Source organism: Nicrophorus vespilloides, unplaced genomic scaffold (genome assembly GCF_001412225.1).
Source record: "Nicrophorus vespilloides isolate i.1.1-1 unplaced genomic scaffold, Nicve_v1.0, whole genome shotgun sequence".
Lineage (NCBI taxonomy): Eukaryota > Metazoa > Arthropoda > Insecta > Coleoptera > Silphidae > Nicrophorus > Nicrophorus vespilloides.
The window spans coordinates 1-27,700 of NW_017098848.1; the positions used below are offsets into that span (position 1 = coordinate 1).

The 27,700-nt window shown below is 36.8% G+C and overlaps 4 protein-coding genes across 5 annotated transcripts in view; 2 read left to right on the plus strand and 2 right to left on the minus strand.

The window, feature by feature from the left end:
* The first annotated feature begins 2,441 nt into the window (after positions 1–2,441).
* LOC108563350 (keratin, type I cytoskeletal 9-like) lies at positions 2,442–3,798 on the plus strand. Its single transcript, XM_017922002.1, has 2 exons — positions 2,442–2,456; positions 2,509–3,798. Exons 1-2 carry the CDS (start codon positions 2,442–2,444, stop codon positions 3,796–3,798), a joined length of 1,305 nt encoding a protein of 434 aa, XP_017777491.1.
* A 1,080-nt stretch (positions 3,799–4,878) lies between these two features.
* Positions 4,879–5,935, plus strand: LOC108563352 (MAGE-like protein 2). The gene is made up of 2 exons (XM_017922004.1): positions 4,879–5,130; positions 5,187–5,935. Exons 1-2 carry the CDS (start codon positions 5,113–5,115, stop codon positions 5,886–5,888), a joined length of 720 nt encoding a protein of 239 aa, XP_017777493.1. The 5' UTR covers positions 4,879–5,112; the 3' UTR covers positions 5,889–5,935.
* A 153-nt stretch (positions 5,936–6,088) lies between these two features.
* Positions 6,089–7,441, minus strand: LOC108563351. The gene is made up of 2 exons (XM_017922003.1): positions 7,220–7,441; positions 6,089–6,633 (listed from the first exon to the last, which is right to left on the minus strand). Exons 1-2 carry the CDS (start codon positions 7,356–7,358, stop codon positions 6,188–6,190), a joined length of 585 nt encoding a protein of 194 aa, XP_017777492.1. The 5' UTR covers positions 7,359–7,441; the 3' UTR covers positions 6,089–6,187.
* Positions 7,442–9,287: 1,846 nt separating this feature from the next.
* The window catches only part of LOC108563354 (sushi, von Willebrand factor type A, EGF and pentraxin domain-containing protein 1), a 33,538-nt gene continuing 15,125 nt past the window's right edge, over positions 9,288–27,700 (minus strand). Inside the window, exons 4-25 of one of the 2 annotated variants that reach the window (XM_017922005.1) lie at positions 22,635–22,716; positions 21,755–21,942; positions 21,073–21,443; positions 20,818–21,011; positions 20,229–20,763; positions 19,456–20,170; positions 19,021–19,397; positions 18,280–18,912; positions 18,103–18,226; positions 15,778–18,024; positions 14,878–15,719; positions 13,936–14,819; positions 13,493–13,872; positions 12,949–13,366; positions 12,349–12,890; positions 12,052–12,264; positions 11,697–11,994; positions 11,455–11,523; positions 11,157–11,347; positions 10,459–11,096; positions 9,644–10,319; positions 9,288–9,586 (exon numbers count right to left, since the gene is read on the minus strand). In XM_017922005.1, coding sequence (XP_017777494.1) covers positions 9,552–9,586; positions 9,644–10,319; positions 10,459–11,096; positions 11,157–11,347; positions 11,455–11,523; positions 11,697–11,994; positions 12,052–12,264; positions 12,349–12,890; positions 12,949–13,366; positions 13,493–13,872; positions 13,936–14,819; positions 14,878–15,719; positions 15,778–18,024; positions 18,103–18,226; positions 18,280–18,912; positions 19,021–19,397; positions 19,456–20,170; positions 20,229–20,763; positions 20,818–21,011; positions 21,073–21,443; positions 21,755–21,942; positions 22,635–22,716 — 10,652 coding nt within the window. In that variant the 3' untranslated portion in view covers positions 9,288–9,551. The remainder of the gene's footprint in view (positions 9,587–9,643; positions 10,320–10,458; positions 11,097–11,156; positions 11,348–11,454; positions 11,524–11,696; positions 11,995–12,051; positions 12,265–12,348; positions 12,891–12,948; positions 13,367–13,492; positions 13,873–13,935; positions 14,820–14,877; positions 15,720–15,777; positions 18,025–18,102; positions 18,227–18,279; positions 18,913–19,020; positions 19,398–19,455; positions 20,171–20,228; positions 20,764–20,817; positions 21,012–21,072; positions 21,444–21,754; positions 21,943–22,634; positions 22,717–27,700) is intronic. The other variant, XM_017922006.1, reaches the window with a different exon arrangement.

The following is a 27,700-nucleotide window of genomic DNA, read 5'->3' on the forward strand; positions in this document are numbered from 1 at the left end:
AATACAAATGTTTATTTATTTTTAGAACATCTTCATAAACATTTGATACACAGTGTTGGTGATCATAACACTGTGCGCAATATTTAACAACTTTATGAAAATTTTAATATTTTTCCCACAATTGTTATAAATTGCTTCAATATCATTAAAAAATGTATAAGAAAAATTTAAACGTTTAAAGGTTATAATTGACGTAAGATATTTGACGTTTCTCTCAGTCCATAGGCGTCCACGAAAATTTTTTTGGGGGCAGACAACCCGAAAAGCGCCGTCCTTAACGTGTTAAACATTTAATGTGACCAAATTTTGGATCGTGATACATTGAATGAGCAACGCCTGTCTACATATGTATGTATTGTAATTGGTCTCAATGAAAGATGAATATTATTAGTTTACAAAAAATACCAATTAAACTTATTTAAATACGAAACACATTAGTTTAAGTATATTTCATGAAAAAATATATAAAATATTTACTAATAAAACTGTTGAAAAATGTTTATTGAACGTAAAACCCGTAATATAAAATTATATGCCATACAAACGATAGTTATTAAATTAAATTATTTTCGAAAAAAGTCCAAAGCACAAAAAGTGTATATTCAATTTTGAAACTTAAGCTATATGTGGTGCGTTTTATTTGTTTCAAAGAAAGTTTGCACTTTTTTATCATCATAATTGAAAAAATCTACGAATTTAATTATGTGGTAAAAGAAAAGAAGGTTGAATATTAGTAGCACTTTTTGTTTTAATTCGGCTTCAAAGATTAATATTAAATACCTATATATAAAAAATCTTGAAATATGTGAGATAGTAATTGGATTTTCGTTATTTTGAAATGAATATTAAACATTTTGATACAGTATATAATTTTTAAAAATCTTATACAGTCCAAATAAATAAAATTTGTGCTAAAAATTATATTTTATATTTTTACTAAAAAAATAACAGCAAGAGCTCGTTCGCTTAAAAAGCACCTCGCATAAGGAGCAAAATTAATTGCATAACGAGTGACGATGAGAAGAGAAGTCCCAGATTGCGCGCCTTCTACATCATTGTTAAAACTTGTGTACACATATTATGTGTATTTTTGAATATATTAATAATCTTCAATTTTCTTTGTCAACTTTGTTTAAAGCGGAATATATTTTGCAAATATAATTTGTGTTTGCTGTAAATGCAAAACACAAATGTATTGTGTACAACCATTTTTATAATATATAAACACACTTACGCTTTTTTATATAAACAAATATTAAAAGTATCTCCACCAAGTCCCCGAATTGATACAAGTAATATAAACAAATATAAAGTCACTTCACCATGTGTGAATTGGAAAATAGTTCCTGGTGTTAGTGGTCATTTTAGTTGCATCTTAGTGTTGTTTGTGATCACAAAATTTCCACCCTTGTGTTCAGACATGTTATTTGTGTTTTTTTTGTGCAAAATTTAATAACACTTGCATTTCTCCGAATAAAAAGCCAAAGAATAGAAAGAACCATAGATATAAAAAGCAAAATTATTAAAATTCGAGAGCAAGTTATACTTTTTTTTCGGCAAGGAACGCATTATCGTAATTTCATTAGTTTATATGGGAAAATGTGTTTCACTATACGAGTAAAAATCGGGAAATTTTGTACTATACTACCCTTTTTTTGTAACGAAATTGTGTATGTGATTAGTACAGCGTTTTCCAAACTGTGAAGCGCGCCTCCCTAGGGAGTAGCAGTGAGCAATTTTCCTAATATCTGCTAAAGTATAGATACATTCCTGTGCTCTGTAATACATAATCCATATTGCTGTAATACGCGTTCAAAGTTGAAAAATTGCAATTAAAACGTTCGAAAAAGCAGTGTTTTCACATTTCAAACTATAATAGATAAAATGAATCCAATATATGCATATGAAAGCTGAATGTTTGGGGAATCCAGCAAGTATAGAAACATTCCTGTGCTCTTATCCATATTGCTGTAATGCGCGTTCCTTTTATGAAAGTGGAGGCGCCAAATGATTACATACTTTTGAGTAACTTCAAGTTTGGAAACCACTGGATTAGTATGAATTAGGATATTTTGAGTGCATCGTTTGTAATTGTTCTTACAATTTGTAATTTGATTACATCTAAAAAGTAGTATAATATATTTGGTTTCAATTAAGAATGTTATCCATTTATTTAAAATATATATTTTAATTGACTATATTATTATTTATTTTTGCCTTGGTAACATCATCAACATTGAATTATATAATGAATCCACAAATATATGCAAATATTATATTAGGCAATATTAAAATGTATAAAGGTTAAAATAGAAATTAAACGTTTCTGTATATTAACATGAAACCTCTGATCTTGAACTTTTATTGACTTAACAATAGGATTGCTATAAAAGACAACAGTCGTTAAACAGTATCATCATTCAACCATCGCCTGGTCCAAGATGAACACATTCTTGGTAAGTATTTGTGTGCTTATATTATTATTATTAAAATATAATTATTGCTTAGGTTTTGTGCGTAACTTTCGCCATTTGTGCGGCCTCTAACTACCATCACGATGGACATCACTCCGGTCACTTTGGAGGTGGTGTTTCAGGAGGTTTTGGCGGCGGAGTATCCGGTGGATTTGGAAGCTCTGGACATTTAGGAGGTGGCGGAGGAATCGGTCAAGTCTCTGGCGGTTTTGTTGAAGGATCCTCTTCTGGACATTTGGGAGGTGGCGGTGGATACGGTCAAGTCTCTGGCGGTTTTGATGGATCTTCTGGACATTTGGGAGGTGGCGGTGGATTCGGTCAAGTCTCCGGTGGTTTCGGTGGAGTGCAACAGCAATTTGGACAAAGCGCAGGCGGTTTCGGTGGATCCTTCAGTCAATCTCATGGAGGTGCATCTGCTGGTCAATTCGGAGGTCATCAAATCGTCCAAAACAAGATTGTAACTGTGACCAAGGAAGTTCCAGTACACATTCCACAACCGTACCCAGTTACCGTGACAAAAGAAGTTAAAGTTGGAGTACCACAACCGTACCCAGTTCACATTCCAAAGCCGTACGCAGTACCAGTCCAAGTGAAGGTCCCAGTTCATATCCCAAAACCATACCCAGTGAAAATCACCCACCAAGTACCAGTTAAAGTACCTGTTTACGTAAAAGTTCCTCATCCAGTCAGGGTCGAAGTACCTGTTCCAAAACCATACCCAGTCCAGGTAGTGAAAGAAGTTCAAGTAAAGGTACCAACCCCAGTGTATGTTAAGGTCCCAGTCCACATCAACACTCAATCCGCTCAAAGCCAAGTCAACTACGCCCCAGCTGCTTCCGCCGGTTACCAGTCCCAAGGTATATCCTCTGGTTTCCAAGGTGGAGTCGATGGTGGATACTCATCCGGATCCGCTCAATCTTTCGGCTCTGGTATCCAACAAGGAGGAAACTTCGGTGACTTCTCATCCGGTGGTAGCAGTGGTTTCTCTTCCGGCGGTAACGCTGGCTTCTCTTCCGGTGGACACTCTGACTTCTCTTCCGGTGGCAGTGATGACTTTTCCTCCGGTGGCCACTTCCAATCTCAAACCATCGACTTAGGTTCCCAAGGCGGTTCTTACTCTGGAGACGCTGGATTCAGCGGAGGCGATTCCTACGGTCAATCCAGTTTCGGCGCTGATGGCGCTCAAGGACTTAATGTGCAGAACTTCCAAAACTCATACCAATCATCCTCTACCGGCGACTTCAACGGATACATTCCCAGCAAAGAAGGTGGCATGTACAAAAAGCAAGGATACAACAGCTACGCTTCCAGCTGGAAGTGGTGAATAACAATGGAATAAAATTCACCAAAAGAAAAATAAGTGATATAACTTGTAAATATATTTGATTTTAATAAAATCAATTAAAATTGATACATTGAGTAATTTTTATAGCGTTCCTATCCATTTCATCCTTTATCTGTTAAATAATACAGAAAAAAAGAAATAAATACCCGTAACATATTACTAATATTTTTTTAGAATTGCTTCATATGTTGCATTAATTAACTAATTTTATTTAAATAAATAAAATGCACAAGTCACTATTCAATAGCTTTTTTTAAGAGTGTTGCGTAACTTATGATCACACCCAAATGCTTTGTATTTTACATGCAAGAGAAAGGTTACCATCAACTAAGGTTTAATATTAAATAACTATTCATTCTTCGCTGCATTAATGAATTTTGCATAATATTTATTTATAGTTTTATACAATCTTTTTTTATTGACCTCGCTCATATTCAAATACCACCAAAATAAAAATAAAACATAAATATTATAATAGTTATTATAATTTAAAAAGCTAAAGTCACAAATGATGTGAAAGATTTGGTATTGAAGGTAATATTCATAATTTTCATAAACAAATATAAAATATCTGAAAAGAGTATGAACTCGTTAAAACTAGTATTATTTATTATATATAATATAATTATGTAATTACTAAAACAATAATATAAAAAGAAAAGTAATTAATAATAAATTAAATACATAGTAAGAATTCCAAATAGCTACTGATAATAATATTTATTGTGTGAATCATAGCAAGGAGGAATTCATCGTTTGTCTTTCTGTAAGTTCTTGAAAGTCTTGAAGTATTGGTATGGTATATTGACTCTAAGACTAATATTCTTCCAAAAAGTTTAAGAAATATTTATCAACTATATAAAAAATATATATTTTATTTTTTGCAAGTGGTTATTTATAATCTTTTTATTTACGAGTAAACTTTATATATATTTATATGTTTTTATCGAAAATAAAATATTTAAATTCAAAAGTGCAAAGACAAATTTGTTAAAAGTGAAATTTTATTATATAACAACTAATGACAAATTGAAATCTATAAACTATCTTTATGACGAATATATGTAAATTAATCGTAATAAACTGCATTAGATCAAATGTGCAGAAAACTTTTTAGGTTTCTTCGCTACAAAGGTCAAATATTTGATGATGGATCATCTGCAAGACAAAAAAAAAGAGAAATTTTCTGCATATTTATTTGTATTAATAGTCGCATCACAATTGTGCAATAGTAATTTGCAGTATAAATTCGAGATTACCCATATTTAATGTGATTCAATCAAATGCCTCGACATGCGGAGGTCGCTCTTGGTGAGGAGAATAACGTCAAGTGTAAAACCATTCGATTAATTGATTTGTAATTTTAGTTTTTGCTTCTTGCGGGCAGTGTTTGTTGTTCTGACTTTCACCGGATCGAGAAGAGGTCTTACGAGACCTACGAGGATGTGGACGATGTACCTGATTTGGGTAAGACGTCGGTTATCCGAGGGCTGGCGATCGAGAAAAGGGTTTTCGGAACGAACACCGTCTTTCGGCCAAGACAAATGTTGCAAAATAATGGAATAAATAGTGCTGGAGTTATAACGATTACGAAGGAAGTAGCAGTTCGTGTGCCTCAGCCGTATAGGGTTACCGTGACAAAGGCAGTACACGTACCTGTTCCTCACCCATACCCAGTGTTTGTGCCAAAACCGTATCCGGTTCCGGTTAAAGTGGAAGTGCAAGTACCTGTGCCCCATCCGGTTCCAGTGAAAATTATTGAAGAAGTACCCATCGAAATTCCGGTTTATGTGAATGTTCCCGATCCAGTCAAAGCCGAAGTGCCAATAACAAAACCGTACCCGATTATAAAACACGTCGGTGTTCCATCGCCTGTATTAAAAAATGTACCCATCCATCAAGGACAACATCCTTTTAAAACAATACTTTTCAATCATTTCCGAAATAAATTATCCAAGTACATAAATTCCCCATTAAACGGCGAATTTAACGGCTATGTACCCAGCAAATTCGGCGGCATTTACGGCAGACAAGGCTACAACACGTACGCCTCCAAATGGAAATGGTGATTGAAATTTAGAGATTATTAAAAAAAGTGAATTACAGGGTTTAGAAAAAAAAGATACACATAGATTTATGATTTAATTTAAAACTTACTCAGAAAACTCTAAAAAATAAAAAAAAATAATCATTAACCATGACATTCCTTAATTCATTCAATAATATTTGAAACATCAAGATATTTGACATTTTGTTTACATTTCCATTTTTTTATACGTGTATGTATGTATGAATCATACATACGTTCCTTGATCGTTGAATATGTATATTTTTTTATTTAATAAATAACATTAGCATTGCGTGAATTTTATTTCTCGTAGATAAACTGGAAGAGGCTCTTGTGGACTTCGAGCTGGAAGAGAAACTTTTGCTTATCAGAGAGTTTCTTGATGGAAGGTAGTAAGCTTTTGAAGAACAGCAGATCTTCATCGTCCTCGTCGCGGGTGGAACACTCCTCGCTAGATTTATCAGAATCCGAGGAATTGGCCTCGTCCTCGATGAACGAGAGGTCTTTGAGGCTTTGCTCGTTGATGTTCTCTTCTTCGATTTTCACGAAGTGTGAAGTGTGGATCTTGATGTTGGTGTTCTTCAGTTGTCGCTGCTTTATGCACGGCGCTAGGAATTCCATGTCGTCGTACAGCGGCCAGCAAGTTGGCTGCGTCTCGATGGTAGACGTTATGTACGACTGGTTCTTTCTTAGTTCCACTCGGAAGGTATCTCGCAAATGTTTCCACTTTCTCTTTGCCAAATTCACTGAAAATATTACTCTTTTTTAAGATAATATTCATTTTCCATAAAGTTTATATTATCTAATAAATTACTCTAAATCAAACTAATTGCTACAGCTTTCATAAAAAGAAGAAACATCAAATTACATGTATTTGACTTTAATCTAAGAAATATTACTTTAAATTGATGAAATGCTCTATCAGTTTATCTTATTCTAATTATATTTGTTATAGCATTTACATAAATGATATCATTCCCTATTTGCATTAATTGCAATATAAATCAGATAATAGTGTCTAGTTAATGATTTATTAAAGAAAGTAGAAATTAAGCTTAAAGAAACTGCGTTAGATTAATTTAAAATGTTCTACACGTATATCTTAATTTTATTAATTTTTTTCAATTTTCACATTAATTATATCATAAACTAGATAAATTAATTACTTGTAAATGTCTATTAACTTAATTAAAGATGATTAAAGAATCTGCGCTAGATGAGAGACTGAGCTAAAGCTTACACCGAGCCACGCTATGTGGTGTTTGCATGACTAGAATGTGTTTAGAGAGCTTTGGTTGCAGACAAAGACGGGCAGTACGTGCTTTCCCTTACCGTCTATTTTGAAGAGGTTCGCGATATCACGCCAATCCTTCAGCGCAACTTTCCTGTTGTGATATACGTCGCTCCGCAAATCCCATAGGGATTTCCTCTTCTTTATTTCACTGATGAACAACTGATTGTTCATCTTCATACCGGGCTACACTTGTTTGTAAACATCCAGGCCATTTGACAGAATTCGGACTGCAAGCAGTTGGCCTGCGTGCAGGACCGAAGCTTGAGTCACACTGAAATACAATCAATAAAAGCTTGGGTCACACCAAAACTGCAGTTTATTTTAACAACTTAATAAAATAAGAATCACATTGGCATTAAACAATGCATATGTAATAATAGAATTTATGATTAAAAAAATACTTTATAAAATAAAAGGATACAGAAAATGTTTCAAGAATACGCATATATTGGCATATCAATTATTTAAAATATATATAAATCCAAATCAATGAATAGTCTAAAATTTGTGTTTATTATAGTCCTTTCATTTAGAATAAAACTTTCATATAACATGGAAAAATATATAATTAGATTGTTAATAACAAACAATTTACAATAATTGATTATTATATTTCCTATAACAATTTATCTTGATTTCCTACATGTGTTTTAGTCTAATGTAGTGAAACCAATTCCTCGCATGGTGTAATTTGCATCACTATACTCTGGTTTGAAAATTTCAAAACAAACTAAATTTCAATTGAGCAAACTAAAAATAATTTTTTATAATAAGTATATAAAATTATGTTTTAATTATGTTTATTCTTTTCAACAATGAATACTTTTGTAACCTAGTTTTGTTAGTCCGATATTAAACTATCCAGGACAATGTCAGAACATTACTATGCTAGGTATAGTGTAGTCAAGCAAAAAGAAACAAATAGAGATAAGAAAATGTATATTAAATGTGAAATAAATATTACAATTCAAATAAATGAAAACCTACACAGAACATCCTTTCGATTTTTGTTTGAGTTATAAATTAGATCATGTTGACACTAAATCCTCATTCATTAAAACTTGAAAGAAGGAAGGTACTAAGTATATTTACTTTAAATAAATTTAAACTAAAACAGATATTATTTTAAGAATTTCGTATAAGTAAATGAAAGTCACGTGTAAAATTATAATCTAGATATTACGATGTAATATAATATCCACATTTGCAATGTTTTTTTTTTATTTACAAAATACTTGAAAGTTGTAGAATAATAATCACTTTTAATAACATTAATGAGATTAATTAATCAAAGCAATAATTAAAATTACTAATTAAAAACAATAATTTTGTAACTCATCCGACGTGTTCTTTAATTATTTTGTCTTTCAAACCATATATTATTTAAATACATTTATTAAAATATTCGAGAAAAAAATCCATATATGGTAAATTAATTGATTTTTTTTTCTTACATTTGGTTTCTAATTGTTTTAAAGTAACTAATAAACAATTAACTCCAGTTATTTCAGTATTCTCATAAAACAGATTAAAAATAAATAATTAAATATTTTTGCATTTTGTTGTTAATCTTTCTTGAATGTTGATAATTTATTTCGTTTTATTTGAATATATTGAGTTTTACTAGTATGTGGATTTACCTGTTGACATTGATGAAAGTGAAAGTATATTTTTATTTACTAAAAGTCAAAGAAACGGATGAATTAAGAAAATAAATAAAAAATAATATTAACAGTTTATTAATTCGCTCATTCTTTTAACGCACATCTAACATAACATTTATACAAAACATTTATATAGTCTATAATATACACAATTCACACTCACTTAAGTACAAAATTACATGTCGAATGATCATACAATTAAAATAAAAACGATCAAGTCTCTTAAAAAAAATATGATTTTCGTAATATATAAATTGACTAAACAATTATTAATGTACTATAAATATAAAATAATAATACGTCTATTAGCTAATATAAATAATATGAAACAACAATAGAACAATTTAGTACATATCTTTCATAAAAAAAAATCTCTTTATAATATTTATAAATTGTTTCGGTTTTTATAATATTTATTTATATATATATATTTATAATTCGATGCTCATTCAGGAATCAATTTTTATCATAAACGATGTGTCAATAAAAACGGGTTCGTGAATAATGAAAAAAAAATTTTTTTTTTTGAGTTCGCCGCGGCAGTGCTTTCGATTCTAAATATGTTTTGAGCATGAAGAAGTATTGACCAGAAATTGGTGATAGCATGAACATGGGTGATCGTTGGAAAATTTATTTATATATACCTAATATATATATATAATTATAAAAGTGTGTCGGATAAGTTCATGGTTGTTGCTGGTTTGTTTCATTGGCCTACTTCACTGTCACTATCACTTTTATCTGAAAAGAGATATTAGTTAATGGATATTCATAGCTTAGAGCATACTAACATCTCACCTTTCTTTCCAGGGTAGGCGTGACGCTTCAGTCTGTCGTACAAGTCTTCCTTTCCATATATGCTGGCGTTTGATCTTGCCAGGCTGTTCATCTTTCCGCCATTGACGCCATTATGTAAACTCTCCTTCATGTAAGTCTCGTTGTAGAAGTTTGGCATTTCCCAACCATCCTCTTCGTCATCGTAGTAATGGGCGTAGGTGGAATGATGGCTCGGGGCAATGCTTTCAGCGTACGGAGTCGGAGCACCGTAGTAGAAGTTAACCTGAGATCCGTTTTGATCTGTGGCTGGTGTCAGGAGCTTCTTAGGTTCTCTCCTTCTGTTGGCTCTGGCGCAAATCATCCAGATCAACAGCACGATAAAGATGATCAGGATCACCGAAGCAGCGATTCCTCCGGCAATGTAGGCGAACTCTGATTTTTCAGCGCAATGTTTTCCTGTAAAGCTGCCAATACATCTGCACGAGGGTTGTCCTCGAACGTCCTTCACGCAGTGTCCTTCATTCTCGCAGAAACCGTCGCAGATGTCCATGCAGACCTTTCCAGTTCCGTTGAAGCCTGGCTTACATTCGCACCTGAACTCACTGGTATCGGGGATCAAGAGGCAATAAGCGTTGGTGTCGCAGTGCATCTCTGGACCGTGCATCTCGCAAGGATTCGTACATTCAGCTTTGCTTGTCTATAAAATTTCATCAAGTTAGTTTCAAAAGGAAAAATATAATTTAGAAGAAAATTAAAGTGTTTAAAAATTACTGATCGATACAGTTTTTGTATCAGCAGCAGAAAATAGTATTGTTTAATTTAAAAATAGTACTTACAGCAGCTGTTCCTTTGGTGCTTGTATTTGGCGGGCATTGTACGCAAGTCGTTTGTTGGGTTTCTGGTTGATACCATCCCTTTTTGCAAGGGATGCAACTATTCAAAGTACCATTCAAGTATGTTCCCGGTGTGCAAACTGGAAGCGAGCATTCTTCAATGCTGGAAGCACCGCTCTTTGGAGTAGTTCTTCCAAGCGGGCAGCTCTCGCAAGCGGCTTGGACTCCCTGCATCCTAAATGAACCTCTTGGACAAGGCTCACATTTACCATCCAAAGCCAATTGCATTCCACTGGAGCACTCATCGCGACATTCCTTAGCGGAAACAGCCTCGTTTGTCCTGGTCGTTTTACCCAATCCACAAATGTTGCATGAGAAAGCACCCTCTTCAGGTTGATAGAAACCGTGGCCGCAGCTTCTGCAGAGACCAGCCCCGTCGTCGTAGTATTTACCAGCTGGGCAACGTTCTTTGCAATCTGCTGCACTTCTCGCACCAAGACTAACTGTAACACCTGGTCTGCCGGCAATAGCTGGACATGAAATACATTGCAATTGACCCGACTCGCTTTGGTAGCTTCCCAAAGGACAAGCAATACATTTCTTTGAGTTCTTCTCGTAGTACGTTCCAATTGCGCATGGTACTAAACAAAAATATATTTAGTTATTTATTATTCTTAGTATTTATTTAAATATAAATTTACCGCAATCAGGTGCCATAACCACTTGACCCACGGGGCAAGCGTAATCTGATTCCAATACCAATGAAGATGGATCTGGAACGGTGTTTGGAAGAATATCCCTTACGTCGAATTGATCCTCCTCCAGGATTAACATCTCCAGAAGCCTTTGCACGTTGGAGCGCTCGTTGGTGTTGGAGTTGATCACAGGATCGCTGGGGATTAAAGTAAAATTAGTATTGAGTTTACATTGGATTGGTTTCTACGCATGCAAAGTGTATTCAACAACAAACAGAGAAAGGAAGAAAAACGATGTGCTTACTTGATGGCCGGGAAGGAGATTTCAATGTTGTATGTGTCACTCGTATGCTGCCGTCCTTGGCGGTTATTTCTACAATGGAACATGCTAGGTGCTAAACTACATACACGTACTAGGAGAGTACTACAACATGCTCAAAGTGATACGACATATAAAACAATACACAAACATAGAGTACAAACAAATAAACAACAAATAGATGTGTATCAGATCGCATGCATATTTAAATCAACTTTTGTACTCACGGTTGAACTGGAACTTGGGCTTCGATAACGTAAGTACCACCATCCTCTTCCTCGTTATTATTGTTGTTCACTTGGCGCGTAACTCTGTTGGACCTGTGATCGCAAGAAATATCGATGGCCAAATCCTTACACTCTCTGGTACCCTCGATGGAGAAAGAGCAGAAGTTCCAATCGCGATTCAGACCGTTTACTGCGTTGCGCACCTTCTGCCTGAGTACACCTTGACCTGCTTCATTGCAGAGCACTGAACTTGGGAACAGCATATTTATCTTGAATACTCTTTGAGCCGGTTTGGAAGCTGCAAATTTTACAATTTAGTATAAAATATATCATTGAACCGAAGCTTTCATATTACCTGAGCAAGCAGGATACACCATCGGAAGTGTCGGATTTGAAGTGGGCCTCCAGAAACCTTCGCCGCCGCAGGTGTAGAACTTCGGAACATCTTGGGAGAATCTTAAACCAGGATTGCAGCCAATTTCGCAAACCTTGAATTGACCACCCGCGCCCCAATCTTTGCACGTTTGAAGACCACCGATTGGATCGGGAAGTTCAGGGCAAAATTCAGCTGAAACACAAAAAATATCATGAATATATTCACCTTAACTGTTAACTATGAATTTAATTAGAAATATTTGGTTTGTTAACTTACATAGCAAGGAAACCTTGAAAGTGCACATAGCTGTATTTCCAGCGGCGTCAGAAGCAACGTATGCGATTTGATAGACACCCCACAACAAGGTCTGTCCGGGTCTGTGTCCATTCTTCTCCTGAATTTTAACAACTCCTACATTATCGCTGAAATGAGGTTCGTCCCATGCTACGATTGCAGAACCATTCTTAGCAATGACCCATAAATCTCCAGGGCAATATTCCACCTTTGGCGCAATCTTATCAACTTCCAAGTTTTGGCATTTAGGACCGGAGTAACCAGAAGGACAATTTCTTTGTCCGCAGTGTGATGGTACTATACGCTCCACTCCGCCCGTGGTGTCTTCGTATCCAGCCCAAGTCAAAACCAATCCGCGATAAAGAACTGGTTCAGTTCTACAATCGCGTACCTGCTTCTGGATTTCATTAGTTACATCAAGAGCACGGCCCCATATTTGGACCTTGGTCAAATGTCCTTGGAATCCGTTTTCGGTGTATCCTTTAGGATTTCCTGAACGCGGCTTACCCAGAGTAACCCAACCACTGAAAAAATATGTAAGAGTTAAGTATATTATTTTGAAAGAAAGCTAAAATAATTTACTATTCTGGTAGTTTCCTTCCGCTTCCGTAACCGTCAACTTTGCTTGCGATTAAACCTTCGGTGATGAGCTTCAATTCTCCGCCGTTTTCTCCGTCCCACATTATAGCAATATGATGCCATTGGGCGTCATTGATGGTGGTATAGTCACGGTAACTCAAATAGACGTCTTGAATGTCCGGGAACAAGGATATTTGTACACCGCTTGAATGAGCTTGAACCATAGCCCTCCTATCGTTAGGCATATGCTTGGAAGAAACTCCATACAAAGTAAAGAATATTCCGTTTTCGTCTTTTTCGGTAAATTGAACCCACATGGCTATGGTCAAACTAGACTTGGATCCCGTGTAGAATGGAATAACTTGAGCAGCCGAACTCCTAGTAGCGTCACTGAAGAACATATCATAATCGACGGAAATAGCTTAAAAGAAAATAATGTATATTAATATTTTGTAACTATTTAAGATCATATGGTACAACCATCTGGATTATGTATTTCTATATTAGTTTATAAATTTATTTATAATTGTTGTATAAATAAGCTTACTTTTTCTGCAGTCTTCTCCGGTCAAGTTGAATGGACATTGACAGTAAAACTTCTCAGTGAGGTCAATGCATGTGGCACTTGGTGGACAAGAGTTCTCTTTACAATCTACAATATCTTCCTCGCAGAAAGTGCCTGTGTATCCGGGTGGACAAACGCATTGGAATCCGCTTCCGTGATTGGTGCAAGTTGCTCCATTCTTGCAGTCGTTAGATTGGCAAGCATCATATTCGTATTCGCAGCCAATTCCAGCAAAACCATATGGACAAGAACAGTTCAAACCTGAACCAAAATCTTGACATTTTCCTCCGTGCATGCACGGATTGCCAATGCAACGTTCTGGGGCAGTTTCGCATTGTTTGCCATCAGTTCCAGATGGACACCTGTTTTTAGAATAAAAATATATTAAATCCACCATAATAATGTGAAAGATAATAAATACTTACACACAGAAGAAGTCTTGGAACAAATTTATGCACTTAGCGTCGTTCTGGCATGGTTTACTTTGGCACGTTCCGATATCCTTTTCGCAGTTCTTTCCGCTCCAACCTTGCGGACATAAGCATTTGTAATTGCCAACTTCGTCTCTGCAAGAACCTCCGTTCAGGCAAGGTTCAGATTTGCAATCATCGATATTCTCTTCACAGAAAGTTCCTGTGAATCCTTCCCGGCACATGCATTTGAAATTGTTATCTAAGTTTACGCAATTTTCTGTTCCAACTGGATTACAAGGATCGCTTGAGCACTCGTTGAAATCCACTTCGCATTGGAGTCCGACAAAACCTGGTCTGCATTTGCACGTAAATCCATCGACTTGATCGGTGCACGAGCCGCCGTTCTGGCATGGTTCGGAAGAACAGTAGTCAATGGTATGCTGACAACGTTTTCCAGTGAATCCAGGTTCGCATGTGCATGAGAAATCATCGACTCCATCGACGCACACGGCGCCGTTCATGCAAGGATCAGGATTGCAATCGTTAATGTTAACATCGCAAGCTTCTCCGCTCCAACCTGGGTTACAGACGCATTGATGATAGAACAACTTATCGACGCAATTTCCATTGATACAAGGATTCCTGCTGCACAGATCGACCTTCTCTTGGCAACGTTTTCCGGTGAATCCGGAAGGACAATCGCAGCTAAAGTCTGCTACCAAATCGGTGCAATTAGCTCCCAATAAACAAGGCTGCTCTGCGCAATCATCTGTATTAATTTCGCAAGTTTGGCCTTCCCATCCAGGTAAACATTCGCACATGAATCTTCCTTGTTGCAGCGCCACGCAGTTTGCTCCGTTGTTGCAAGGATTTCCATTAGCAGAGCATGGATCAATCTTAATGGAATAAAATAATTAATTTCGATAATCTATATTTATTATTGTATAAACTTACTGTGATATCACAATCGATTCCAGTATAACCCGAACGGCAAAGACAAGTGTAATTGTTGACTCCAGGTTCATCCTTGCACATAGCTCTTTCTGGGCAAGTGTCGTTTCTGCAATCGCTTCCTTCTTCCTGGCAATTGATTCCAGAATATCCAGGGGCACATTTACATCTATAACCTTGAGGTTGATCGATACAGGTTGCTCCATTGTAGCAAGGCTGAGAAGAACACTCGTCTATGTCGATTTCGCAACGACGTCCCGAGAAACCAGCAGGGCAGAAGCATTGTATTCCGTGACCCATGGGTACGCAAAGTCCTCCGTGTTGGCATGCGCTTTCGGTGCACTGAATTGGCTGGCAATCTTCTCTGCTGATTGATCCAGGACTATCAGTTTTCATATTGGTTGGGCATTCCTTGCAGGTAGTTTGACCGTGGAGTGTTTGGAAGAAGTCTCTTGGGCACATTGAGCATGGAGCCAAACCTGTGGCGGAGTATTGACCCGGAGCGCACTTTGGTCTACATCTATCTTTCCCAGGTGCAGCCGGTTGATAGGTGAATGTGTTGGCAGGACACGCTTGGCAGTCCTTGTACCCATCAGTAGGTGGTTCTCCGGTGTAGCTGTTTCTTGGACATTCCAAGCAAGGCACCAATCCAGTTGGGGAGTATGTTCCAAATCCACAAACCGGGACACAATCTGAAATGCTCTTTGAGCCTTGATCCCTAGTGTAAGTTCCGCTTGGACATCTCAAACAAGAGCCTTGACGATCGGAGTTCTGATAGAAGCCTTTTGGACAGTAAGTACATTTCTGTTGGTGTTCTCCGGCAAAAGTTCCAGCTGGACAATGCACTAAAAGAATATTGATTAAATTAGTTAAATATAATATAATATTGTAGTAATGACTTACGGCATCGCGGTACATTGCTTGTGCTATTATTCAAAACTTCTCCAACATTACAGATAAATCCGGTTGATATGTTGGAAGATAATGCTCGGAGCGGCGGACACTGGTTACCGATTGAGGAAATGTTGAGTAATGGTTCAATTACTGCGCTTGCATGAGGTACGGATAGATCGAAGATCAATTTGAGCGTCGATCCGCACAGCTCGTAAAGTTGAGATTGCCTGATGATTGGTACCACGGCCATGCTGTAATCAATCCTCACGATATTTTCTTCCACTAACTTAGGAATAGCTTTAACGAAAGTGACTTTCATGTTGACATTAACGGCGGAGCAACGTTGCGAGAGCATTTCGTTAAGTGATGTATAGTATTGTGCTATTAAATCAGTGTATTGCGACAGGCAGGAGCTTCCTACGGCTCCATTGGCACGGTAGCTTAAGCTACCAACGACATGATAATCTGCTTGTTGGGTGTCTTCAGATACACAATCTGGCACAACAGCAGTTGGTCTCCATGGTGTTTTGGAATCGCAACTGAACGTTTTAATTGGTTCGGCATCAGTGAATCTATATCCATCATTGCACTTGGCGATACACTGTAATCCTCGATCACCTTCTAAGCAGGTTAAAACTCCATTTGCAGGTGATTTCAATTCCCAATCGACGCACGGAGTAGCTTGCACCGAGACTTGGAAGTGGCACGTAGCTTTGTTCCCGTATTTATCAGCAGCAACAACAGTTACGTTTTCAAAATTACCAATAGGAATTGTGGCTCTATCAGGAATGAATGTCAGTTGAACTTCGCCGCTAGCATCAGTGGCGTTAATCCTCCTTCTGGTCTCATTGAAGTTGACAGCGTAACTATCTTGCTTATCGACCAATTCAATTACGTAACTCTGCGGGCAACTCAATTGTGGTGGAGTGTTATCCGGAACGGTGATGTTGATCTCGCAGATGGCAACGTTTCCATCGTAATCAAACGCTACATATTTCACGACTGTATCTTCGAACACATACATTGGCGTTTTGAAGTTCTGCGGTTTTACTTCCAACCTGGCAATGCTACCGGAGTTATCAACAGCTGTAGGTTCGGTGAAGTTAACAGGTAATAGACCGCCATTGGCATCTTTTTGAACAACAATTGGTTGTTGTGGGCAGTTTTGGAAAACAGGAGTTTCGTTATCGACACAAGGAGAGTATCCATAATCGTATCCGAGCAAAGGCTCATCATTAGGTTCATCGCAACCCATCAGTTCGAACTTCAAACAAGCGTTGTCCATATAACTGACAATACCTAAGATAACGAATCTTGCCTGCACGTATTTTGGTAAAGAAATCATAGCCAATTCGCCATAATTGCCGGGATCGCGCATCGTCAAATTGAAGTTGGGGAAGTACACAACATAATTCTCGTTCTCAGCTTGTTTGTAGAAAAACCTAATCTCAGTAGGTCTACCAACTATATCGTTGGTGACTACGCCCTTTACCAAAATAGCTTTGACGCGGTAAACTTTTCCTAAGTCAACGCTCACATAAGTGAAAGCCTCTTGTTTACCACACCATCCGGTAACTGAATTTAAACGAATATTTCTAGCTTCGTAGTTGGGACGCTCGCTGGTCGCATTAATAGCCGAATCAGGAATCTTTCCAGAAGCCAAACCCAGAGGTCTCACCACCTTACATTCTGGTTCTCTAATGCAAGTAATCGGTCGCGGGTTTATCAATATGTAACCAGGTCTGTTGCAGCCAAAAGATACTTCAGATCCTTGCTCATAACTCCTTGCAACTTGGACACCATCGCTCGGTCTACCCGGATCCTCACAGACTGGTCCTTCGCATCTCAAATCACCAAAGTCCCAAACGGAGTTCGCTTGACACCTAACAACATTATCGTGCTTGTTACTCTGTCCGGCCAATTTGAAGGTGTTTTGACATCCGAAGAAGAATGACGATTGATACTTGGTGTCTATAAATTTTCCGTATTCAGCTCCTGGTGTTGGTTGTGGTGGACCACAATCGGCGCGTGGACAAGTCGGCAAAGCTCCACTTAACCAATAAGAAGGTAAACCTGGCTTTGGATCGTAAACGCACTGTCTGAAACCTGAGGACGCTGTTTTACGTAATTGCCTTCCGGTGTTGTCGCAGTTCAAAGTGATATTGCTCTTGAACGGTATGAATTCGTTGGTTTGGTCGGCTTTCAATACTTTAAGACCTTCGGCTTTGTCATCAGGTAGGGAGAAGCATTTAGCATCTAAAAAGCAAATATTTTAATTAAAATCATATAAAACCTTCATTTTGAAAAAAAAAGAAGAAAAGATTTTATGCTTACATTTGCATTCAGGTATGGAACCATTCCAAGCCCCAGTGGATGTGCAGATGAGAGCTGGGGAACCTGTCATTTCGTATCCAAAGTCACATTGGAATTTAACCAAATCGCCGAAATAATAGTTTTCCTAAAACACGAAATATTAGATTGTTGTCGGCTTTTAATTTGTCGGATCATTACTTTTGTGGATAAAACTATTCCATTTTCTGGAGGCGTTACGGCAGGGCACATAACTGGGACACAAGTTTTGTTGATTTGTCTACCGTCACCGTCTCTGAGACCATTTTCGCTATCTTCGATATAGTAGGAGGAAGTTCCATTTTGAGTATAAAGATTATAACCCACGTTGCAATTGCATGTATAATCGCCAGGATTATTTATACATTTCTGCGAGCAGCCACCATTATTAACGGCGCATTCGTTAATATCGGCACATTCCAATCTAGTGCAACCCATAATTTCCAATTTCATGCAAGGCGCAACTTTGTAATCTTGTACTTTAAACTTGATGTATCGCGCCTCGATCGGTTTCGGAAGATTCAGAATAGATAGAGTTGGTTCCAGAATTCTGAACTCAACCGCCGTACCATCGTTTCCTTGTCTGTAGTCCTTGAAAACATCGGTTAGATCATCGGTGTATTGGATCCTGACTGCGGATGTAAAGGCGTAAGTTCCATCTGGTCTCAGTACGGAGATTGTCTTGAATCCGGTTACGACGGTCGGTGCTTTCAAGTCAATGATCACGTAGTTGGTGGCCGGCTCGGAGCTTTCTCCGCACCAACCCATAACTACGTTATTATTCAAACGAACCATCTGTAAAATTATTGGTGATATTAATAAGAAAATTAAACACAACATCAATTACACATCATAGATACAGTTATTATTTCTAAATGACAATTTAATTTAAATAAAACTTACGCCCTTGGTGTAACCCTCTTCGGTGCTTGAAACGGTAATGGCTTCATCGGCTATTCCTCCGTTCATGAGGCCTAGATCAGAAGGTCTGCAGGCAAATGTTGGTGCAAAACCTTTGCGACATTTACAAGAGAACGAGCCTGGAGCATTTACGCATTCAGTGGATGCTACATCGCATTGGCTATTTGTGCATTCGTTGATATCTTCGCACCTGGGTGGATTGTTGAACATCTGGTTTTCGCCGCAACGCAAGACGCTGTTACCAATTAATTTGTAACCTTTGTAACATTGGACTCGGGCTTCATCGTTGAAATGGTAGTTTCTCGAAGTATCACTGATGAATCCGTTTTTGATCTCTGGGAATTCTGGACATCTGGCTCCTAAAATCAATATGCATTAGCATTGCATATATGCGTGATTATATTTGTGGGAACTTACTTGTGCAGGTGGGAACGTCTCCGGACCAGGTGCCATTGCTCATGCAAAGAATAACCGGATGACCGGTTCTTATGTAACCCGGCTCGCATTCGAACCTGACAATGGTGCCGTAGCTGCGCCCTAATCCATTCAGAATGGTAACGTTAGCGTGAGGTACTTCCGACAGAGCGACGCATTGTGAAGCCAAGCAAGCAGGTTTCTTTTCCCATCTACCATCGGAGAGGCAAGAGATCTTCTCGTTGGGTTGACCCGTGGAGAAAGCGAAACCGGCGTAACACTGGTACGTCGCCTGACCTCTGTATGTGACATTAGTAGATCCAGTAGAGAAACCATTATCGATCTGAGGAACTGGGCCGCAATAGACTTCTTGGCAATTCGGAATGTAAGTGATCGACCAATTACCACTGGGCAGACATTGCGTGGTAATGCGTTGACGGCCTGTCGAGAATTCCTGGCCATTGGGGCAAGTGAAAGTCACCACCGTACCAAAAGCGGTCTCTCTGTTGGACGCCAATGCGCCGAAACCAGGCTTCAACGGTGGACAATCCGCCGAGAAGATCGCGTTCCAACCTTTGCTGTTATGCAACGCATCTGTTGCGAAACGCACCAACATTTCACCACTGGAAGCTGTTAAGGTGATTTTAGGGGCAACCCCAAAAGTGAACCCGTTTCCTGCATGCAACCTTAATCCACTAGTGGTAGGACCATCATAAACCTAAAATTATGAAGGCGTAAGCTTTATTGCATAAAGAAAAAATATATTTTTGAAATACCTGAACAAAATCGGATTTATCTACATCAAAATTATCAAAGTTTAGAGACAAAGGTCCTCCTCCTGGGTTCCTAATCTTGTACATGCATTCTTGGTTGCTTGGATAGTTGGTTAAACCGTATGCTGGCGAGTTTAGGGTTCCATTTTTGGCAATAATCGTAGCTTTGCACCCTTGTGTATAGCGAATTCTAAATCCTCGTTTGGAGTCACCTAAACTAGTCTTAAAGTACAAATAAAGTTGGTTGCTGGTAGACATAATGATCCTTTGGTTGTTCTCCAAATCTCCTGTTAACCTAGCAATGGGTTGGCTTTTAGGAGAATCGCCATCTCTGACTAGAATGTAATCTCTGCTTTCGTCCAAATCTAAATCGTCGATTTCCAAAGTGATAATTCTTCCAGTTTGTGCTTGAATCAAGTACAAACACTCTAAACCACCTGGGTATTGATCTGGGTAACCAGGAGAAGACAACACTTGACCCTGTGGTGTGGCTCTCAAATTACCAGCGCAATTCTGAGGTTCAGTCTTCCATGAAGCCCTACAATACTCAATTAAATGATTTGTTGCTAAGAGCACAAGTATAGAGAATTACCTAAAGCCTTTGCGTTCAACAGAAGCATCGGTACTGAACTTAACAATCATAAAATTAGAGGCCGAGACAAAAGATCTATTTGTGAGATCAGGTTTTCCTGAGAGCGTGGCCAAATTGATGGAAGTATCCTCGGTCCTTCCGCCAGCTAAGATTTGCACGGTATCGAAGGTTTTCTCTGTTTCGAATTCTTGGAACTGAAATATTTATGGTAACATTTATAATAATTGTCATTGTTTCAGTTGGATGTTGAATTACTTGAAGTAAGATGTTATGTCCTTGTGGACCTTCCAACGTCCATTTGCAGTTGGTCAAAGGCGCGTACTTCTGCGGATAGTAAGGGCTTTCAACTACGTCACCGCTGCTGGCCAAATAGAAGTTGCAATTGGAAGGACAATCGATTTCGTCGGAGAAGTCGCCGCAGTCATCTTGCTTATCGCAACGGAATGCTTCGTTAATGCAGTTTCCGTTTGAGCAGTGGTAAGAGCCGGATGGACAGGCTTTGGCTCTGCACATGAACGGAAGGAGACTCTCGCAAGTGGACAACTCCCAGGATTGCTTTTCCTCTGAAAGCGTCACGTCGACGCACTCTCCGGCTTTTGGATCCGGCTGCTGCAGCGACCAGAATCCTAATACGCACGAAGATGATGCGAAGATGCAGAAAAAGAAAACGTAAATTGAAAACGGATTGATGTTTCGTCAGAAGTAGGATGAAATTCATTCGGAACGGCATTCCGCGGCATGCACGCTGCATAACTTTATATAATACAGGTCGGTGAAATCAATGTAAATACACGGGCATAAGTGGGCATATGTGAGTGAGTGTATGAGACAGAGAAAGAGAGGTAGAGCAGCATAAAAAAGTGTAACGCTTTTGCGAAATGGGTTTACGGCTAGAAAGTCTTCTCTCTCTTGTTATCGGCGATTTTCGAAGACTCACCTGAGTATTGGGAGACCAGAGTACCAGCAGCTGACTCCAGGGTGTTAGTCTTCAGGTCGTCCAAAGAGGCTAAACCCAGCCAATAGTGGTTTACTCCACGACGGTCACCGGACACGGCGGACATCGCAATCGAAGCAGTCAAATTATTTTCGGTGAAGGATTCCACGGACATCAAGTCACTTCCATACCTAAATTACAAAAAAACAACATTTTGTAAAACTTTTGTACTATCCATAAATCATACATCCAAATTTCTACTAGTTACTGTATAATTTTGTTTGAGATTTCTTAGTTTAGCATTTTTGAAAATTTACCTAATATCAATAATTTCTTCATCTTATTATAAATTATTTTATAAATAATCATTTTGAATAATATACTTTTATTATTTGTGCTATTTGTTTGATTATTATTTTTTAGATTTAATTTGATTACTTTTTGACTAGTTTTAATAGTTAATTTATGCAACGGGAACGAAACTTGATATTGATTTGATGGCAAGATCAAAGGAACTAAAATTAATTGGGCAATTAGTTTGAGTTTTGAATATGCTACAGGTGATTCGTCTGGTTCAACTTTCCAATAGGTAATGAGCAGACACGTGCCGAATAGAAAATTTCGGCACGAATTTATCAAAAATGAATCGCACTTCGAGAATTTTCGTGAAGTCACATCCCACGCATTGCTGATCGTCAACGTTGAACCATCGAATCGCGAATTCCCGGCACGTGCAAAACAGAAAAATTCGCCCTGCGGTTCGTCGAACTACAACAACATATATCGCGCACGTCTCCCGAGAAACGAGCACAAACATAGTTCTTGTCCCGTTAAACTAAAGTCAAATATTTGTGAAATTCAAAGCAAAATCAAGAGCACTGACCTTCTGCACAATTCCGCGGCCTTCTCCCACGAATGTCGTATGTTGAAAAATTTGTAACAGTGCAGTCCTCTAAGTTCCCATCCTGAAACAATAACAAAACAAAAAATAATATAAATACAAATTAGCCTCTACGTAATATGGTTTTAATAGGTTAGGGAAGTAGCAGTAAAAAGCAATAATTATAACAACATATTTTAACAATCTTTTCGTTCTTAATCATTCTTAATCAACGTAAATTACCAAATGGAATATTACAAAATCTTTATGATTCTTTTCATTTGACAATTCAAGATGAAATTCGTTTGATAGGCATCAATTATGTAAGTCATACAATGAGGATTATTAAAAAGTGAAACTTCTCTTTTTGTTGTTCTAGAGGAGTATCAAGAGATCATTGTTTCCGTTCTGGACGAAAATCCACGCAGGATGAAAGTACCTCTTCCTCAATCAAATATGATTCAATTTTTGTTAAACGTTCTGTCTTTTGTATAATTATATAGAGAGAAAGTAATGATTGCATTTATTAGGTTCTTTTATGTCTGACTGAGCACTTCACGGGCGGAGCGTTTTTCAGTGAAAGATAAGTCGCGCGCGACACGCTAGCATTTAGGGTTTCAATGGCCGGATCAATTAGTCCAAAACTAATGATCGTTTTATGACACTTTTCCAGTCCTTCGAAGGTTGGTTGCATTCCTTGCGATAATCATAATCCAGTTTGTTACGTATCGCTTTCGTATTGAATGTCGCGTACGGGGTTTTATGATCGAGCGCTCACGCGGTATTTGCAAGCGATCAACTTTGTAATATGCCACAATGTTCAACTTATTTTACTCAAGCGAATAATATTCATATCCACTTTCTGATTCATCTAGTTTACTAAATTGCACTAATGTAACTCTATATGTCCAGATATATAAACAAAAATATATATTTTAAATATTTGAATATTATTATTTTTAATTTAGAAAAACGTAATAAATCAAAAATTAAATACAGTCACTGATAAATGTAAATACTGAAAATAAAAGTATTATTAAATTTCCTCCATGGTTGGTTTCTTGATTATATGAGAAATGTTCAAGTGAAAGGTAACAATATTCCAAATGCGAATTTAAAGGTGGCAAACATGCAACGATATTGTTACGCAATTTTAGTTTTCCAGCTAACTGCATTTAATATTCCTTTCAGAATGTTTCTTCTCATTAAGAATAATTGCGCTTAAAACGAATGTTAATGTAAAGCTTAGTCAAAAACAGCTTCGACTAAATGTGAAATTAATTAAAACGTGCATTGATTTATTTACATTAATTAATAGCTAAATTTAATTAAATATTACTTTTAAAGCGATATTAAATTTAACTGGAGTTTTGAGGTGTATCTCTTTGACATTTATCACGAAAGGTTATTTCTCGCGAAGAGGATTTTCACTTTCTGCATGCGTTCACTTCGATTTCATTATAGAATTTTGGCTATTAGGTTTGAAATAAAATATACCTTGCATAGTGCGGCATTGATCAGTGCGAATTAACATTACGATTTGAAAATTTCAAAACAAACTAAATTTTAATTCAACAACATGAAGAAAATAAATAGTACACAAAATTATTTTACATAAAATATCTTTTTTTTTACTTTAAGGTTTTAAAGTTCTTGATTAGTCCGGTTTCAGAAAGTGCAGAACGGATTACCCGCACTATAGCTATATATTGTTGTTAAACGATGACTAATAAATTATTTATGTTTGTTTCATGAACATAATTCCATCAGATTTCAAACAAAGAGTAGGTTTGTAACATAATTATACTAGCATTCCTTTAACATCAGCAATCTTCAGAACGTAAATTACTCGATGAATATTAATTATCGTTAGTTGTTCGAATAGGGATGAGGCGATATCGAAGATTCTCGATTGGAAGAAGTGAGCGAAGCCATACGTAAACCAGTATCTTCAGTTCGTGACCGAAATGAGCAAATCAATTTTAATATTTATACGGTATATTGTTTTTCCCGATGTACACAGAATGTGAAACGATTTTAAACGGACTCGGTTTTTGGTTTTGAGAATACGTCATTTTTAAAATGCCCTCCACAACGTGTAACGAAAATTTTGAGTAACAATTCATAATTTCCTTTAAATAATCCATTCAACATGCACAACTATTTAAAATTATAGTACACGTTCTATTAAGTCTAACAATATTAGTTAAGTGTAAATTAACTGATGTTAAATATACGTGATGATATTATTAATAATAATTAATATAACATTAAATTTAATTGCGTATGGTAGGAATCATTATTTTAAAAATAGGACTTGCGTCAGTGCAAGATGTATTTCCTTCTCTTTGTCATGAACGACGGCTGACGTGGCGTAAACATATTTCTGCTGAATGAATGAGTTACCTTTCTTTCTTTGATACCTACCGACAATGACAGGTTGTCATAGGCTAAACCCATATTTAACCAGCTTTTGTGCAGGTCACAATCCAATAAATTGCCCTCCAAAACCATTCGCATGGTCAACACACAAAACATACCTTTTTGTTAGTGGATCTCATTCATTCAATTTAGTTGTCGTAAATTCTGAACCCAACAATAGAAACATATTTAATACGAGATGCTATTTTTTTTCTGAGAAAATACGTGATCGTTAAGTAGGTAAAATCTCTATTGTAAATTGAATGAATCTAAACATGAATTTTACTAAAAATAAATAAAAACTCGTTTAAATCAAAATTTCTCCAAGAATTCACGTTTTTTTAAACGATTTTTAATAAATTATGTAAGACTGTAATATGTAGATTTTAAAATTAATTTACATAGTTTATTAGCAATAAATTCAAGTGCAATTCTAGAGATTATACCATGCATCTAGAAAACTGGTTATGTGCCATGAGCGGCAAATCTTAGAATTGCATGAGTTTGTCGTTGACTGTAAATCAACAACAGTTTGCTTCTTGGATGATCGCAGAAGAAATGTTTAGGAGAAAGGCGATATTTGGCGTTAAAAGAAAGCGTTTTAGCACAGGTGTCATGCTTGGGGCAAACATTTGTTTATTTCATAATATAAATTTAGAATTGATTAGCAATTAACATTTTAGTTTGACAATTATTTTCTAAGAATGTGAAAAAATATTTTACAATTTAATTTAATATGTGTGATAAATTAGCAAAATAATTTAAATATCAATGAATTTGTTTAATTTTGCACAGCTTAAATTTGTTATATTAAGTTAGGTCATTGCCATTGTTGCTATTGACATATGCCACTTGACTGTCAATTTATGGAAATTAATTAAGAAATATGTGTACTAGGTTAACAAATCTGATGCCATATGGTCAGAAACTTCTTGTGTAACAAAAAAAGAACGACATTGTATGTTGTTGCAGCTTCACTTAGTGTAATTAGAATCGAAAATAGTAACTGTCGACCTTCAACCTACAACTTCCGACAATGCAAAAATGCCGTGGGCGGAGAAATTTGCGCCACAAACGATCGGATCGTTAAACATCCAAGTGTTATTATTAGCTTTTGCTATTGGAAATCTGCGAACGAGGTAAATCGTCTCCGTGGTAATTGGAATGTAATAATAATTTACGTCGAATAATAATGTCAGGGTCAGCAATGGATGTTCTCCTGCTGTTTTCGGAAAGAGAGAAGAAGAAGAGAAGAGAGAAAAAAATGATGGTATGAGCAGGTACGTACATGCACATAATCGCGCCGAGCGTGTACCATAATGATAGCGGTCTCTGTTCATAATTTCTATGAGCAGGTTTAACAGTTTAAAAGATATACGTTTGAGGTAATTAACATCATTTTAATAAAAATGTACCGTTCCTTATCATTATCGCGCGTCCGATTTTCTGGGCCACCTCTGCTCTCTGCATATGCCGGATTCCAAATGGCAATTAATTGCAAAACGTAATGGAATTCTGCAGCTGCTTGTGCGTGTTGCATCACCAGTGGTGGACGTCGTTTCAATTGTTCGGACAAGAACACGATAAAGTTATTATCGAGGTGGGCGTTAATAATGCAATCGGCCTCGGATCTCATTTGCATGCGAACAGGAAGATACAGGCACTTTTTCTATGCAAAAAAAACATCGCTTTGGGTAGAGATGCTATAATGTCCAAGGACGAAAATGTGTATTTCTTCATATATGTCCCTTAACGATTATTCATAATTCGCAGCTTTACGTAATGCCGACTATCCGAGAGGATGGATTGTTAAATAACTTGATGCATTAACATTCTTCATGGTCGAGGAAACAATACAGCAACTTGTTGTTAAATTCACGAAAAATTGCTTTTGTTACGACACTGAGAGAAATTTCTACTTTATTAATTGGTTTGGAACATTTGCAACATCGTTATACCTCATTAATAATTGTTATTATATAAACAAACATCTAATACCATCAACACATTAAAAAAATGTATCTTCATTAACAGACTACATAGAGTATTTAATATATTGTGTGTGCACAATAATTGTGACCCAAATTTTGCACAAATTTTTACTGCCAAAACGAAAGAAGTTCTTTCTGTTGTCCGCTACATTAATTTGAACAGTTAAGTTCAGTTTATTACATAAAGTCCGGCTCGAACTTGAACATATTGCATTAGGCAGACAATTCCCGTTACTTTAAGTTACCAAACTACATGTAAACGATTTTTTGTTTACCGTAAAATAGCCGCATACCTCAATTCTGTGAAAATTACAGTACGGTGAATATAACTTAAAAAATAATTTATCTTTTTTTTGTATTAAATGAAAATAAGCGATTGCATTTCTTGTAATTAAATTAGATAATAAGTTTTTTGAAGATGTTTTCAAACTGCTGTATTTATTTTATCTTTTATATTTGCATTTTACAGAATACTTGGCAATGATCCAGAAAATCGAATTGATTGAATATATGCATATCAATCGGTATTTGTGTGGTTTTAACTGTATATTTAACGGCATTCGAACACTACTGCACTATTACCATAACATTGAGTCAATGTTATACCAGTGTTTTCAAAGCACTGACTTTAAAGTATTGCATAATAACTGGATGAAA

Coding starts and splice junctions, on each gene's coding strand:
- LOC108563351 (XM_017922003.1), bottom strand. CDS start 7,358: ATGAAGATGAACAATCAGTTGTTCATCAGTGAAATAAAGAAGAGGAAA. Junction 6,634..7,219: donor GAACCTCTTCAAAATAGACG/GTAAGGGAAAGC, acceptor TAATATTTTCAG/TGAATTTGGCAAAGAGAAAG.